The following is a 16,736-nucleotide window of genomic DNA, read 5'->3' as shown; positions in this document are numbered from 1 at the left end:
CAGTCAGGTTTTTCACTAATAAGGTGTTTTAGGTGTTCAAGTGCTTGAGCAATAGTCAAAGTCATTAAAGTGTATCGCAATCTGTCATGACTTGTGAATGATCAAATAAGAAAAGAAATGTCAAAATTAATATTCAAAATCTTTACATTTTGTTTTTCTAAAGGCAGAAATGTAAAAACAGAGTGATAAGCGTCTTCTTATGTTCTGTATACCAGGAAATGTGGCATTATCAGCTACCTTTTGTTTAGCTGAAGGGAAAGGTCAGAAAATAAGTAGCTAATGTTTTTTTTTATTTCCTTAAAGAATTCAACTTGAATAGGACAGACACCCAAATACACATTTTTGTAAAGCAATTTACATTTTTGAGATTTAGGCTTTTGAGATTGTTGATTTTTTTTAGATGTTGCTAAACTATTTTGTAACGGAAAAATATTCAGCAGAAAACACTAGGGGGCGCACTGTAATAGGTGAAGTGGGCCTGTACATAATAACAACAGCACAGGTTTCAGAGCTATAATTGGAATTAAAGCACCAAGTCTTTCTACTTAAGATGTGACTACAATAGAAAAGATTGTTCTTGTGTATATATACAAAAATTACATAGAAGTGTAGCACTATTTAAATAATTTCCTTCTAGAAAGTTAATGCAAGAAGCTTACTTCGGCTGTAAAGCTTAGAAAACCTGGTTTAAATTGCACAACGATATCAGTGGATACTTGCAGAAAGTAATATGAATAATCTACCATTTAATTTGTATAGAAAATATACATTTTCTAACATAAATATTGTCACCCTGTATATGTTGAAAGGCTATTTGCCAATTAATTATGCTTCTTGGTCAGATTTACTTCTAACACATATATTTCCTAGTAAGAGATCATTAACATACTACAGTAAATTAATTATTGATACAAAGTGCCAAGTACAAGATACAGTACCTAGACTAATTGTGAGATTTATTTCTGGTATCACACTTGCTTACCCTATTTACATTTACAGTAGCTATACACTAGATACATAGCAAGTATGATCAGATCATCTGATAGTGTGATTGAAAATTTGGGAAATTAGATGTTTTTAGTTTGTTTTTTCATGTAAGTTAATACCCACATAACTACATTATGTGTGAAGGGACCGGTTTTTAAGGTGGAACTTTAGGCAACACCCAGAAAACATTCCAGTGAATCATTGTGTACCAAAACATGAAAAAATATGACTATGTTGGTCAATGAATGAGACAGTTTTTGTGCTTGACTATTGTTAGAAACACGTCTGCGTCATGTCTAGAATATTATTCTCACTCTTAAATTAAGCCATGGGTTATTTTCTACAAGAAAACTTCCCATTTTTTATGTCAAGCATCATAGATGCTGGAAAACATTCATAAAATGAATATTTTTAGTATACAATTATTTATCAAAATTTTGTTCAATGTTCAACAAAGAGTACACTGGAAAATAGCAGTAGTATAGTAGATTTTTCTTTAATTCATAAGAATTTACATAAGGTTTTTACAGTATTTGTAATAGAATATTTTCATATAACTCACACTGTGAAAGCAATTATAATGTGATAATAAGTACAAAAGTCACATACTGTAGCTCTAAACAATTTTGTCGTCCACGAAACATTGCAAATACCAGAAACAGTATATACCTCTATATATATATACTGTAGAGGACAGACAAAATAATGGAATCATAAAGAAATGTATGAATATGTATTAAGGAGTTATGCCACTTATTGCATTCAGAGCAGCTTCAGTCCTTCTTGGAATAATGTTATACAAATGTTGAACTTTCTTTAGTTGGTTTTTGGACTATTTATCAAGAAGGAAAGCCTCCAGTTTCCTTAAAGATGAAGGAGATGAAAATCTCCACTCTACATTCCAGAACCTTCCATAAAGGTTCAATGACATTTAGATCTGGTAAGGAGGGAGGTCATGGAAGGTGTTTATCTTAATCCTAGTGTTCATGAAACCACTCTTGGACTGGGGCATTATCATCTTGGGATATGATTCTTGAGGAATCAATATTTGCAGGGTGTACCTGTCCAGATGTAGGAAAAAGACTAAAAGACAAATAATCAGACCTTATTACTTTCTTCCACTGCTCACAAGTCCAGGCTTTGTGCTCAATACACAAGGTTAAGCACTGCTGTGCATTGGCCTTGTTTAGAAGTGATATCTGAATGACAGCCATTCCCTAAATATCAGTTTTATACAGTATAGAACACGATGTACAGGTTTTGCTGAGACTGGGTCATGGAAGTGTAGATTCAGTTCTGTGGTACAGAAATTTTTGAGGGCGTTGTTTTGTGGTTTTAAGTAACTAGGAGGTGCTGAAGTGCCATTTGAAAGCAAAGCATGGTTCTAACCAAAACGTCATGGAACAAAGTGAATGATAGGGAGTTCTTTCTCTATGATGAGCCAAAAAAATTCACATCAATTTGCTTAACCAAATCCTGACAGCCTGCAGTTAATCCACAGCCAATGAAGGGCTCCTGGAACAGGCTGGAAGAAGTACAGCCAGATCTGTAAGTTATAGGCCATGTCCTGTGGTCAGGGTGGAGGCTTTTAACAAACAAGCCATCTGGGATCTTGCACATTACATTAATGTGTAAAAGGCTACAAAACATCACATGCAGCTAAAAATGTACATATTTATCACTGCATCAAAATTGAAGTTTTAAATATATAAGAAACCCAACACAAATTAATAGCTTTGTAATCTTAAGAGTTTAATAAAAATATATGATTTTAAACTGTTTTCTTAAAAAGGAACAATTATGCAGAATATGCCATATCCAGTTACATTATACAGTCTTCTATTCAACTGGTTAAACAGGGAGCAACTAAACTAAGAAAGCAGTAGAAACAACAGAGAAAACCTATTTCTTGCATTTAGAGTCAGTGAGGGCATTCTTGTTTTTAGAAGGATGAAACTGGATCTCAAAGTGACAATTGAGTCTCTGTAAAAGAAATAATATAGTTAATTATATAATATGAATGCTGCTTAATATGCTACATGATGAGGACCCATAAGACATCAATCTGCTGCCTATCTTATGAGCACAAATTCAGAATGAGAAGTCATAAGATAGTTTCTATCTCCTGTGTTGCTAATTAACATAACTTTCAATGCAAGTCTCATCCTAACCTGAAAGTTGGTCCCCTTCTGATACCTTGTCTATTTTTTGTGTATTTTTATTTATCCAGATAAAGACATGAGAAACCAAAGGTTTCTCCAAAGGAGATGTATTTTGTTATTGACATATATCCCACCCCACCAATCAAAACGTGAAAAAAATAGCTGAAAAAATACCTTTTTTCCTAAGGCACATGCTTTTAAATTGATATCTTCAGACTTCTTGCATTTTGATCTTCCGATCTCAGCATTGAGCTTGTATGTAATTGTATTTGTGACCTTTAACAACAAAAAGGAAAAACAGAAACTCAGAAACACATATTACAACATTTGCCTGCTAGAAAAAGACCAATATAATAATGATATCAGTCAATATAAAAGTAGCTGACAATGAGAGAATGCTTAGACTACAGTAAATTCCATACTCAAGTCAAGAGACCCATCAGGCTGAAGTATATTCTGTTTTTCCCACTGCTGAGTAGATTCAGAGTATATGACTCCCCCTGGATGGTATATCAGGGGTTTCCCCTGCAACACTGGTACCCATTTATACAGCTGGGTGCACTGAAGCCATTGGGGTGAGCACCTTGTTCAATAACACAACAGAACTGCCTGCAACAGAAACTCAAACAACAACCTTCAGCATGTCAAGATCTTCTAACACTACCCTACGCTGCCCCTTGGCCAAAATGTCTAAATATCATTATTACAAGCAACCTAGTGATTTTTAAAACCCATACATTTTAAAACCAAATAAAATAGACTACTTCTAGCAGTCAGATTAAATATTATGTTTGATAATTTTAGATTATATTAATATTGTGTCTTGAAAGTCTAAAGTTTGTTTTTCATTTCTTGCAACAAAAACTTGAAACCTCCAGTAGGATTAATTGTAAGCTTTGGCACTCTTCCTGCCAAATTCTAAATACAGAAGAGAAGCATTTGCCAATATTTGCCATGTCATGATTTTTATTTTCCATCTGAGTGTACCCTTTTCTCCCAATATTTACTTAACACTTAAGTATTCCTGCTACTTTAGTATACCCTGTACAGTATATTAACCAGCCGTTTTACCTGTGCTTCAGCAGACGTGACATTGAGAAGTATGAAATAGTTTTTTCCTCTGGATATCTTGTTGTACTCTGCAACAGCATTATTGGCCACATTCTGGATTTCTGGGCTGTTTGGATCCATTCGAAAAGGAGCACCAACAGGCTTTATATACCCTCAAAAGAAAATCCCAAAGATGACCATACTGTAGATGATCTCATTTCAGATGTATTTCACAATTTAATTTTGTTTTTCTGAAATGATTGACTGCATTTTCCACTTTCATTTTATACTTGCTACATGTCCTTGGTTTCTCCTTTTGATTCTGTTTAGAATGTGTAGTAAATTATTATGTGCAGTACAATTCCACAAAAAATGTGTCTTATTATTTAGAAGCAGTGATATCTACATTCTTCTGTCTCTGTGCCATGTTTGATATGGGTTGTTACCCCACCATCAGGACTTGTCTACCACCCTTGAACTATGTATATTCGCTAATTCTAATTCTTTATTTTTCTTTTTTCCTATCTATAAGATAGTTTTAACTCCTGTATCATTATACAGTAGATCCCTGCTAATAGTACTTCTAAGTCAGAAATCTTGTTTTTGTTCTGCCTAGAATTGAAAATTGGGCTCAAAGGACTTGGTTGTTAGTGTAAAAAATGAAGCAGACATACAGTAACGTAAGAAACAAACTAACAACTATCTCACTGTGTCAATTAAGTAAACACATCGCAATCAACCTGTACCTGTACTAACAGCAAATAACTAATTACAAGGTGACAGCATTCTTTCATTTTTCTTCTACACAGCTAAAGGTTGTCTAAAACATTCCTGTAACCAGTAATTTTTTATAATTTAATTTCCGTGTACAACACAAGAACCTTTGTTTTCAGTCTATCATTTTGGACACTACCGTTTTTCAGGATAATAAGATTATCACCTTACAGTATCACCAAAGGGAAAAGAACAGGATTTTAATTTTCATCTATTCCACCAATTAGTATTTTCTTTGCTTTTCACAAATATACATACTGTATATCATATGGAAACTTCACACAATATAATGCACAGTCCCTGACTCCAGATTTGCAGGATAATAACTGAGGAGACAAGAGATTAAGCATCACCTACACTAATTTTTTTCCACTTTATATGTTTTTAATAACATGATTAAAAGACAACTTGTGACTATATTAGGTTATTGAAAAAATGTAGAGAAAGCTTACTTGGTTTGATTTCTTCAATTACATCCTCAACAATCTGGTCACTTTCAGAGAGTACAAATACTGGCATCAGTGAGAAAAATAGCAAGATCTTCTTAATAAATGCCATGTTGCTTTCTGTCTTCCTGGGAAGGGAATAAGTGACTAACCCTCTGGTGAATGTTAGTGGCTTATATTTAAGTAAGAGAATGTTTTGCCAGACTGTGAAATCCCCGCCCAAGTCAAACTATGGAGAAAGTGAGTTACAGCTTCTGTAATAACCATTGCAGGATTACTGACCTTTTAAAGATAAATATGTTTTGCTAGTGTATTCTAATACAAATAAGCCCAAAGAAAGGTTTTACAAAGACTGCTTTGTCTACATTTTACTGTATTTATAGCAAGGTGTAAATAAACAAAACAGCTAAAAAAATAAACTAAGGCGTTTTTGTTTCTCACGGATATTAATAGGCTGTTGGCACTGAAAAAGAAGATCTTTGTTTACAGTTCACAAAGTTTTGTCTGGGTTCTAAGTGATACAAAGTAAAGAAGGGAAAACATAGTTGAGTGAAGTTATAAATTCCAATGATTGTTACGTAAAGAATTTGTGATTTACATCATTTGTTATATTTATTATTTGCTTTTTAAAATATTTGAGAGGAATAAATATAAAAAGGTTTGCATGTTTTAGTATACATCATCCTATACGCAGTAATTATTTACAACCTACATTTGTATGATTATTTTTAATAGCAGAAAGGAAATAGAAAAAAAGTGAAGGGTAAAGAAACAAAAGGGAATGACATTCTAGTTTGTAAACCACAGGAAAGAAAGAAATTGTTGTTTTAAGGAAAAAAGAAACAAATGAAGGTAACATTCGGATATTAAATAAATGAGTATAATATGACACAAAAAGTATAATCCACTGAGCAATTTTATTTGATAGTCTCATTTTTTTACATTTAAGCAACATTAACATCTGACATTTCATTCACATGCATCGCCTTTCTAATGGTAGGTACCTGTATAGTAACAACTACTGTTGACACTTAGCACGCAGAAAGTAAAAGTAATATCTAGGGTGCAAAAATAAAGGCATTGCACCAAGTTAAAGCCAGTTAGCCATACTTGCATTTAGAGAAAAGTGCTTTCAGTACATTGCAAAAAAGTTCAGCTTCAATCCGATGAGACAGGGCAGTAGGATCTCATCACTCCCAGAAATTCAATTCAATGTAAGTAGATGAAATGAGTCTTAGACATGTTTGTCAAATAATACACAACCCAAACATCACCAGGATTTTTTAATGTATACTACTAGACACAAAAGAGAAAAACAGCTTTCCCCAGGGCTAATTACATTAAAGTAATTTTAATGCCCCAGTTACTTTATTGCTTAATTTACACACATGAACATAAAACAATTTTAAAATAATCTGTAATACAACCAGCAACTGCCAGAGTATACTGCTGTCTTTTATTGTCTTTTGTTAAGAATCAGCAAAGATTCCTGGCCACAGAATTTCTTAGTAGGGTACTGTAGGTGCACCTACTACATTACATTACCTGCATACATCAGCTCTCTAGGATAGATTTTTTCATGTTTGGTTAAACAGGTTACAGGTTTCAAATTCTATCAAATCTTATATGTCCTTGTGATATAAATCACCTTAACTCTTTCAATGCTATAACAAGAATCATTCAGAAAGAAAATTATGATAAATACTGATATTTTTACAGAGAAGCACTGAATGATGAAGCCTATTTATAGAGATTTTCTTTTAATCAGATGAAGAAATGCGTCAACTACACTGGAATCCAAAATTGCTTTCTCCAAGTACTATTAACAAAAAATACAGTATCAAACTCAAAAGTTTAACACTAAAGGTGAAATCTGATTTTGCTTTTCTTCAATCAGTAAATCCCATTTTTGATCATGATTATATGGATAACAATGTCTTAATCTACTAACCTATAACATTCCATTTCTGCATATTAGTGTGACTTTTACAGTTTGTTCCAGTTAGTGTCTCTGCAGTTTTGATCAACACCATTTCAATACTGTTCAAGACTATTTATTGTCTCATATAATTATTAATCTAAATACTGTAGAGATTTTCAGCAACATATAATGTATATATTATTAATATAAAATATAAAATTTGCAGGTAAAAAAAGTAGAATATAGAGAGAGCCTGCTCCCTCATCACTTATCTCCCAAGCACGCATTACATATTGACCAAACTCAATACCAATGTGTGTGTTGCCTCATGTAATGCTTGATTTATGCGAATGGACCAAAATCTATCAAGCAACAATTCAGGTTTAATGGATTCAGCAGGTGATATCTTCCCAGTAGAATCTGTAAAGACAGAAAGAGGTTCTAAAAGTTATATGGGCAGTGTATTAGATAGATCACTGAAAAAGGATTGTGATGTAACCCGTTGCTACAGAGTATGCATATTGACTGTGTGCTGCATAGTACTTAGATGAGTAATACAGTGAGAAATGAGTATTGACCTGAAATTATAAAATAGTTTAAACTGAATTTTTGTTATCAAATCCCTGGTCCTGTAGAGCTCCAATACAGTTTATCTTACCGTCCACCCGAAATCCACCATTGTTTTGGAGATTAGGAATGCTGTAAGTTATTGAGATATTGATTTTGTTCTGTTAAGGGAATTTTAGTCCTTTAAGGGTGAAAGGTATTGCAATGTTTGTTCCAAATAACGTATTTAAAATTATTTAATTTACTAAATCCATTGTTTAATTGATTATAGTCCAGTTGGCCCAAATCTTTAAATTCTGATGATTTAATGGCTACCTATAAATCCTGCTGGTTTTGTTCTCTCCAGGACAAGTGTTAGAGAGCCCTACTCAAAGGTTTTTTTGTAATCCTTTAGGACTGAAAGACTAAACTTTATCTTTGTCACTATGATGTAATCTATTTGGTAAATTGTGAGGATGATGAAAATCATGAGCAGCATATGTTCTGCATGAATGCTCCTACTGTTTCCGAAAAACACAGTACTGTACGTTCTTAGAGAAACATGAGAAATCAGTAACTACAACATGGCTCTTGTAACAGTGACCTCTGCTGGCCAACAGCCTGTGTGTCTACACATTGAAACGCTGCTTTGTAAATCTTTGGCAAGTGTTCAAATTTTGGCAGGCACAGGAAATAAGACTATGAATATAATAACATCTTTATATCTTATAAAATAAAATAAGATCTTTATCTTGATTCCTGTTTCTCTAGTGCGTGAAGTGTTCTAAATATTTAACAGACCTTTCATTTTTACTTTAAATTTCAGAAAATGACAATACTGATTTATACTTGCAAGATTTCCATGCTTGGAAGAAAATGATTAAAAAGTCACTGTATACTGAAAGAATAAGAAATGTTTTTTCTTTATGTGAATGCATAGCATTTTAGAAGTCTTTTTCATTATCTCTTTCACTTTTTTGTGACACTTATTACTATTTATTCCTGATTTTTTAAAATCCTTAAGTAGACATACTATATTGCTAAGGAACAAGTAATAGGTTTATTCCATGCTGAAAAAAAGAAGAAAGAGAACACAACGTTTCGGCCGTGGAGCCTTCTTCAGGTGTGAAGCATACTATATTGCTATGTACTACTTTTGAAAATCCTACTTAAATGCCGTGTCAAGGAGAGTAATGGTGATTTACCCTGCTTTGCGCTTGTTGCTTGCCGGGTAGGCTCCGGCTTCCCACAACACCGTCCGATATAAAGCGGTTTGGCAAATAACATAATAATAATAATAATAATATCTGGCCACACTCAAGATATCACAAGGCCTTTACTGCCCCACCACACACCATTAACAAGCTCTGAGCTGTGGCTAGGAAAGAGCTTCTTCAGCTTCCTCATAAGCCCCAAGGGGACTCAGGGAGCACAGAGAGGAACTGGGGGCATGTACAAGTAGTTTGCACCGCTGGCCCCAGGAGAGGACTGGGACACCAAGGACTCTGTAGAGAGCAGTAGAGGAAGGCTCTGCCATCGTCTCCCCTGCTCCCACGGGTGAGGCTAGACTCTGGCCAGTGGGTGGGCATAAGGTACCACTTTGTTCCTGATGGCAGTACTTTTGGCAGCAAGGAGCATGGTAGGCCACTAACTGGAGTGGTTTTTGGAGGACAGTACTGCTGGACTGCTCTTTTTAAACATTGAAGATTCAGTAACTGGGATTCTTGTGCTGCTCTGTGAGTGAGCACCCCTTGTGTATAATTTGTGTCATATGCTCTGTACTGTATGTCAGGCAGGCAGTTATAGAAATTGTTGTCATGAGTCCAGTGTGACGGGTAGATTGATAGACTGTATTAAAAAGGTAAAATGGCTCTGGTGGATCTGAGAGACCTAAAGAACCTGTTGTGAAAAAAATGGGTCCTGGCATGCTTTTAATTTGTAAGGTAGTACAGTAGTTGACTACAATAACTAAAATCATCCTGCATGAAGGGGTCACCATCCATGACACACACATTTGTTAAAAATGTCTTTCTTTCAGCAGAATTGCATGCAGACGTGATTTTTTGTTTCTGTTTAGGATCCCAGACAACCAATGTAATGTCATTTTCTCTGTTTGGGATACTTTACCTGGGTATGTTCCTGATGAAGGTTTTAAAACCACATTAAATCAAATCCAACTCACAGGCAGTGAAGGCTTTGGCCCACCTACTGTACAGAAAAAGAGAACCTTTCAGACCTTTGACTGAGACATCAACATTTTGTGTTGAAGGCAGTTTTTGATCATGCCTAGTTAAAGGTAGCAGAATATGTATTTTTATTGAGGGCAGGGGAAAGATGATATATAACCTGTTTAGGGTATAATTGGCTTCTGCACTTAGGATATGTTAATAATATAAACTTCTGATTTTCCATATTCTACTATGCAAAGGTTAAGTAAAAACCCAGAAACAAGCAATTCTTGCTTTATTTTCTATAGTTAAAGTACATTGGAAAGTTTCAAGATGGGTCTCATGCATACTGATGACATACTGAGCTCAACTACACAGATAAGGTGGTAAATTGGGTTTTACTGTACATGTAATCAGTCTACCAGAATGCATGTACAGTATTCAGGTGGAATGGATGTATGAAATACTGTACCTAAATATATTTTCCATATCTAATAAATATGGCAGTTCACAATCAGAAGCATTTAAAATGCTGTTTATTAACAATTCTGCATTTTCTGACTTAAAGTGAATGTGTTACTGTGATTAGATTGTATCTGCATTGTTCTTATTTCCTTTACTGTGATTAGTCCCTCACCTAAAAGCTTGGTTGAAACACGCCCAGCAACTCTGATCACATGACACTGGCAACCACCTGAAACACAGATATTTTTCATTCATTCATACATCATTTTAGTATGTTACTACAAATTTCTTTTCCTTGAACATTCTTTTATTGTTCATTTTTTGGATTTCTATTGCAAAAAATTGTGGTAGGTTATTTTCAGAAAAAGATTATCAGTGACCTCACATACACGTTTCAGTCATTTTTTATTTTCATCTTTTGGACATCTCTTTTGGATATTTCTTTTATGATAAGATATAATTTTTATAAGCACATAAAAATACAAAGATGGGAGCAGACATTTAAAAACAAAAAAGAAACAGTGGGACAGTTAAACACATTTTAGATTCCTACCTTTTTTTACGAGTACCAGCTGTTTCCAGAGCCAGGCTAACAGGACCATTGATGAACACAACAGAATTCCCAGAACAATGCAGCCAATCTTACAGATTGTTACTTCATTTTTACCTGGATGGGAAGAACATATACAGTATGTAAATACATTTTTTTTTACAATCATTGTCATTTTTATTATCATGCACAGCAAACATAAACTTTTCAGTCATCTAGAAATTCAGTCTTCTTTTATAAGAGACTTTGACTCTTACATGTGCAGAGAAACACAGAGACAGGTGTACTCTCAGCTCCATTGTTTCTCACTGCTGTGACACTGAACATGTACTCAGTCCCTGATTTCAGGTTTGAGATGACCATGGAATTGGAGGTTTCAGGGACAGTCATGGACCCTTGAAATTCTCCATCTCTGGAAGCATAGTTGACTTTAAACTGGCATGACGTTTCCCCCTCTGTTGCAGGTTTCTCCCATCTTAGAGAAACTGAATCAGCTCCAATTGAGTCAATACATAACTTTTCTGGTTGGTGCAGACCTATAACAGAATGTTACAAAAAGATTTCATGGCTGTGGCACATTTTAATATCAGTTCCAGAATTATACTGCTTATCTTCAGAGTCTTAATAAGGGTACCAGGTGTAAAGAAGCATTAATATTTTATTAGTATTTAACAGAAAATGTCTATATTTAATCTTAATGTGACTATTTTTTTAATTTAAATTTAATTTTACACCAGATTAAGGATTGAGTTATAAATATTACACTTGTCAGCTAATTCATAATAATAAAGTAATTTATTGAGCCAGTAGTAAAGTATATATTTTAAAGAGAGGAGTAGTTTTTCACAAATGTGAATTTTGTTTCATTTGCAAGAGTTTAAAATTGAAAGATTCAGGATGTACTGTAAAGGCAGACAATGAAAAACATATATTGCCTTTGAACAGTGACAGGATTTAACTCTGGGATTTTAATCCTGTGCATTCTGGGACACTTAAATATTAAATTACTATTTACTATTAATTAATTTAACTGATATCAGGATTTCAGTTCATCAGCTGTTTTCCTATAACATTAATGAGATATAGAGAGAAAGAAGGTGATACATACGTGTTTGAAGTCTTAGAGAAACAGATGAACTCTGGCTTCCAGTGTTAGTTACTATGGAAACGTTGAATATGTATTCACTGCCTGATTTTAGGCCGTAAATGACTGTGGAGTTGGAGGTTAAAATAAATGACCCATACTGTTCCCAATAAAGGGAAAAATAAGATACGTTAAAACTGTATGGTGTTCCCACCATAATGGAAGGTCTTTCCCAACTTAAAGCAACATATTCTGTCCCAACAGAATTAACATTTATCTTTTCTGGAGGAGTTGGACCTACAAAAAGAAAAAAATCAGATATCTTTGTATCAAGAAACATTTACAATTGAAAGACATGCACATTTTTATGTGAAAGTTTTTATGGTCTTTATAATCTAATCTAATGTTCTAAATTGACTGAAGGAGGTACTAAGACAAACAGTGTCTTTTAAAAAAAAAAATTAAAAAAGTTGCGGTGACAACTTAATGCTTGGTGTAATTATCTTCTAAATAATTACATTCCATGAGAGTGTTAGAAAATCAATCAAACTCATTTCAGTCGACACTGAAGTTTAGTGAAATTATTTTAAAAGAAATAAATATTTTTCATTATTAAATAATGAAATAAATAGCAGGAACAATTCTAAAACCTGTGAGGATTCTCATTCTGATAAGCCTTGGGTTGCTGAGTCAGATAATGCTGCCTTTTTAGTGTTTGACTAATGTGCTTATAATTTACCTTGGCATATAAAAAAGTGTTGTTCTTTGCACCAACGAGCCAGCAATGCTTTTGAATCATTAGAATTCAGGTAAAGACTCCCACAGCCCGTCCAATGGGGGTATATAGTCCATTCATTATATGTTAATTGGCTTCCATCAACCCAAGTCCAGTTGTTGCGGCATCTGTTTTGTAAACCAACCCAAAAGCTCCCCTGTTTCAGGGGTTTCATCCACTGCATTAAGTACTGGTACCTCTGTTCATCTTGTGCTACAGCCAGATCCACAAAGTTGTGTCTACAATATTTCCTGGCTTCTTCCCAGCTCTTCCGCATCAGAATGACGGTGAACTGAGTTTGTCCAAAGACCATGAAAGTACTATGAAATAAAGCTGAAAGAAGGAAAAAAAATAAAATGTATTTCTTCAGTGAAATGCTATTTAAATGTGACCAAATTCGAATGAATGCCAAGTGATTCTATATATTTAACAACACAGTAATTGATACTTTATGCTCAGGATGCTGTCTTACAATTTTTGTGTCTTTTATATTCTCATGCCTCCTACATTTTGTGTGATAAGATGCTTAAAACCTTGGATTTTCTTTATCCATGGAATCATATTTAATCATGATCCCATTTAGAAGTTTGTTAAAGCATCCCTCTTTCATTTAGTAGTGTTGACACCTTCTGAAAGACGAGGCATGTATATAATTATGCTTACAGTATGTACCACTAGGTGACACTATCATTGCAGACAAGAATATTAATGTAAATACAAATTCATCTAAGATTAATTCGAAATATATTGAAAAGTTTTTTTTTTAAATACCAACAGTATAACAGCACTAAAAGTAAATACAAACTTAATTCTGCTGTTAGAAGTGCTGAGGAACAAAGTGAAAAAAGATTTTGTGTAAATGCATCAAATGAAATGGAAAAAATCATAACGAATAATGTGGTTGAAAAATTATTTTATGGTTTTGCAAGCAGGGAATAGTCATCTTTCCCTTCCTCACTTGCTCAACAAAATATATCTGTCTTCTTCCTTATTCTCTCTGAAATGCTATTCCCTACCTTGATCCACTGCTTAGTCCTATTCTAAGTAGTGTAATATTCAAAGATAGTAACAAATAAACTTTTCTCTTTCAACTCTCATATCCTATCATTATAAATTCAGTTTGGTTTGATTTTGCCACACATTTTCCACCAAAATGTCTGTAGCATTTGAGCTTGTTATTGGTTGTGTACAGTCAAGACACATGGTCGGAAACCTGGCGACATGTAAATGAACAACATCAGCCACCATGCTTTTATTTTTTCCAGCAATGTGGCACAGAATCTGGCACAGAATCAGGCACAGAAATCATGCATTTAACCTGAACTCAAGCAAAAATCTTTGTTATTGTGAACATGCAATCTATTCTGTGATATGCAGTAAAAAGATCACCATGCCGACACCAGCTGTCTGAACATGCAGTCAGATCTTGATAGATCAGAGCTGTACACCAATAAGAAGTTTCTTTTTAATTATCTGTTACATTACGTAATATGGCATTATGGTCATTAAAAATACAGATGTCACAGAGAAACATTGTTTTAATACATGAAACACATCTATATTGTTAATTACCATAATAGCACAGGAGCACTCAGTCTGCTCAAATCTAGTCTTTAACTTGAATAGTATACAAGCTGTTTTTCCTAAGTATACTATTTCTTTCTTCATTCAGAAAGCAGGCATACAAATCTATATAAATTATGGGTTTTCTTAAGTAGAATAAACATTACAAATTATTGTGAACTTCATTAGTAAACTGTATTCCTCCTTGGTAAAAAAAAACTCTCTCAGTTTGACAATATCAAATAAAACCTTGCACACATCAAGTAGCTCTACATTTAAGGTGCAATTAATTGAAAAAGGTTTGACATGTGACTGAAGCTGAATCAGCATTTTTTTAGAGAAATGTCAAAATTGTTTACTCACTGAACACAGCAATGTATTGCATGTATCCTCTTGTATCCATTTTGAACCAAATAAATACATTTAGTTATTTTAGGCTGAAATATTTTTCAGCAAACCTGTATCACTTTCTCCTTGAAATTCATCTGCTCCCCTGAGTTGCTTTAGTCAAGTGAATTTACATCTTAGCTGGCACTAAATCTTAAATGCATAAACACGGATGTTGGATAGCTTTAAAAGTAGAAGAATCAGGTTCTACATGTCAAGCAGAGGAATGCAGAAGAGCATGAAATGACGCTGGTAACCACAAAAATGAAAGGTAGCTAACACGGATATCAACTGTGACACAAGGATAAACACGAGAGAAGTAGCATTCTGACCTGAAATTTAAATATATCATTCATGCACTTGCAAATGTCAGAATGATTAATCACTGTTTCTCTCATTGTTTCTCATTCTGTAATACAGTTTGGTTATTAAAATTGGTTTCATACAATGTAGATGTTTAGAGCACTTCAAGTCTTTTTATATATACAGTACAACCTCCTTCCACCCCATGCTTCTCAGTCCCATTTTATTCCATTCAGAAGTCATTGCTGCTGTCATAGCAGGCTAGCCAAATTATGTTTAAATAGAAGTAATAATGGGCAGTTAAAAAGAGCGCACCATGGAATATACATCAAGAGATTAAATATAATAACAATGCAGACAGTGTGTATAGTAAATGCACATAATGTACAAGCTGTTGCTGGGAGCTAAAAGTAGAAAAAAACAGAAAAGTAGCCTAGATCAAGATGGTAAATTATCTTCTTTTTCACAGACAGTAAAAGGTCCTCCACTACAGTTCTCACTATACCTATTCTGGTTGTTTATCTTCAGGTATGTTTTACTCAGAACTGAACACAGCCCCTTACACTCTGCTACACAACTGTTGAGACATGTCAGCATCACGCCTTTCCACAGCTTCAGCCTCTGACATTTTTTCCAAAGTATCAGGTTTCAACAGTTTTCTGTACGCTTTAGTTTTCCTTCTTCCACCTTCGCAAGTGCTTCCTTTAACAGCTATTCCTGAACTCGTTGCTTATAGGCAGATTTTAAAGAAAAAAATAAATTACATTAGCGTAGTGCTTTTCCCCACTTCTCCAGCAACTGAAATGAACTTTCCACTTGGGTGAACCACTGCAGCCATTATGCGTCCCACTGTGCAGAATCAGGTCATTGAGAAATCACTTCCAGGGGTCAATGTGCCATCTGAATGATGGCACAACCTACAATACAGTGTTGATTTTTTCTTCTTTTTTTCTATTTAATGTAAGTTAGTAGTTAGCATGGCAAATACTAAATAACATAGTGTAACCAATATCAGGGAATATAAAAGATCAAAGAGATATGTAATACAGAAAGTTACAGTAAAATTAACATCATACAACCTACTCTTTTACAATATGTTGGAAAGGTGTTAGCAGTTTCCATCACCTTAGAATTTTAAATTCTGGATACCTTTGTAGAATTTTCTCAATTTGGGTCACTGACTTTGTAGATTTACTTAATCCGCACTCAGATTTATTTTCTTTCAGATTCGCATGCGTTTCTCAGTCTTAAACGATATGTTTTTATTGTTGCATCCATCTGTTTTCTAATGTGCTTGATCAGTTAAAACCTTCATAAGATTGTGGGGATTTTTCAGTTGACATATAAATAGAACCTGCAACTGAAAGAAACCTGGTGATGACCTTGAAGAAAATGTAAATTAAACATGTGACATACGTAAAAAATGTCAGTGTTGGGGCCAGGTCTTGCCGGGCTATTTTTAACTTTCAGGTACTAAAATAGCATTCACTACCTCAAGCACTTTTGCTTACATCTGTTATTTACATAAGATGATTATTTTGTTCCAGTAGGAGAG

At 34.1% G+C, this 16,736-nt stretch overlaps 2 protein-coding genes across 6 annotated transcripts; both read right to left on the bottom strand.

Moving 5' to 3' along the window:
• Positions 1–2,718: 2,718 nt before the first annotated feature.
• On the bottom strand, positions 2,719–5,624 carry LOC102685300 (cystatin). Its single transcript, XM_006626622.3, has 4 exons — positions 5,426–5,624; positions 4,221–4,372; positions 3,324–3,425; positions 2,719–2,970 (listed from the first exon to the last, which is right to left on the bottom strand). Exons 1-4 carry the CDS (start codon positions 5,529–5,531, stop codon positions 2,890–2,892), a joined length of 441 nt encoding a protein of 146 aa, XP_006626685.2. The 5' UTR covers positions 5,532–5,624; the 3' UTR covers positions 2,719–2,889.
• Positions 5,625–6,317: 693 nt separating this feature from the next.
• On the bottom strand, positions 6,318–15,081 carry LOC107079263 (fibronectin type III domain-containing protein 2-like). Of its 5 annotated transcripts, none has more exons than XM_069187341.1 (8): positions 14,855–15,081; positions 12,893–13,261; positions 12,178–12,450; positions 11,327–11,605; positions 11,073–11,186; positions 10,692–10,748; positions 10,014–10,091; positions 6,318–7,760 (listed from the first exon to the last, which is right to left on the bottom strand). In XM_069187341.1, the coding sequence occupies exons 1-7, from the start codon at positions 14,892–14,894 to the stop codon at positions 10,054–10,056; spliced, it is 1,170 nt and encodes a 389-aa protein (XP_069043442.1). In that variant the 5' UTR covers positions 14,895–15,081; the 3' UTR covers positions 6,318–7,760; positions 10,014–10,053. The 5 variants fall into 5 exon arrangements, with proteins under 5 accessions (XP_069043442.1, XP_015217578.1, XP_015217561.1 ...); XM_015362092.2 differs by having other exon boundaries at positions 10,014–10,094; positions 14,855–15,080; XM_015362075.2 differs by lacking the exon at positions 10,014–10,091.
• Positions 15,082–16,736: the final 1,655 nt, after the last annotated feature.

The sequence above is a fragment of the Lepisosteus oculatus genome, chromosome 3 (assembly GCF_040954835.1).
Source record: "Lepisosteus oculatus isolate fLepOcu1 chromosome 3, fLepOcu1.hap2, whole genome shotgun sequence".
NCBI lineage: Eukaryota > Metazoa > Chordata > Actinopteri > Semionotiformes > Lepisosteidae > Lepisosteus > Lepisosteus oculatus.
Note: the sequence above shows the minus strand (reverse complement) of the source record. Positions and strands in the feature narration are given on the sequence as shown.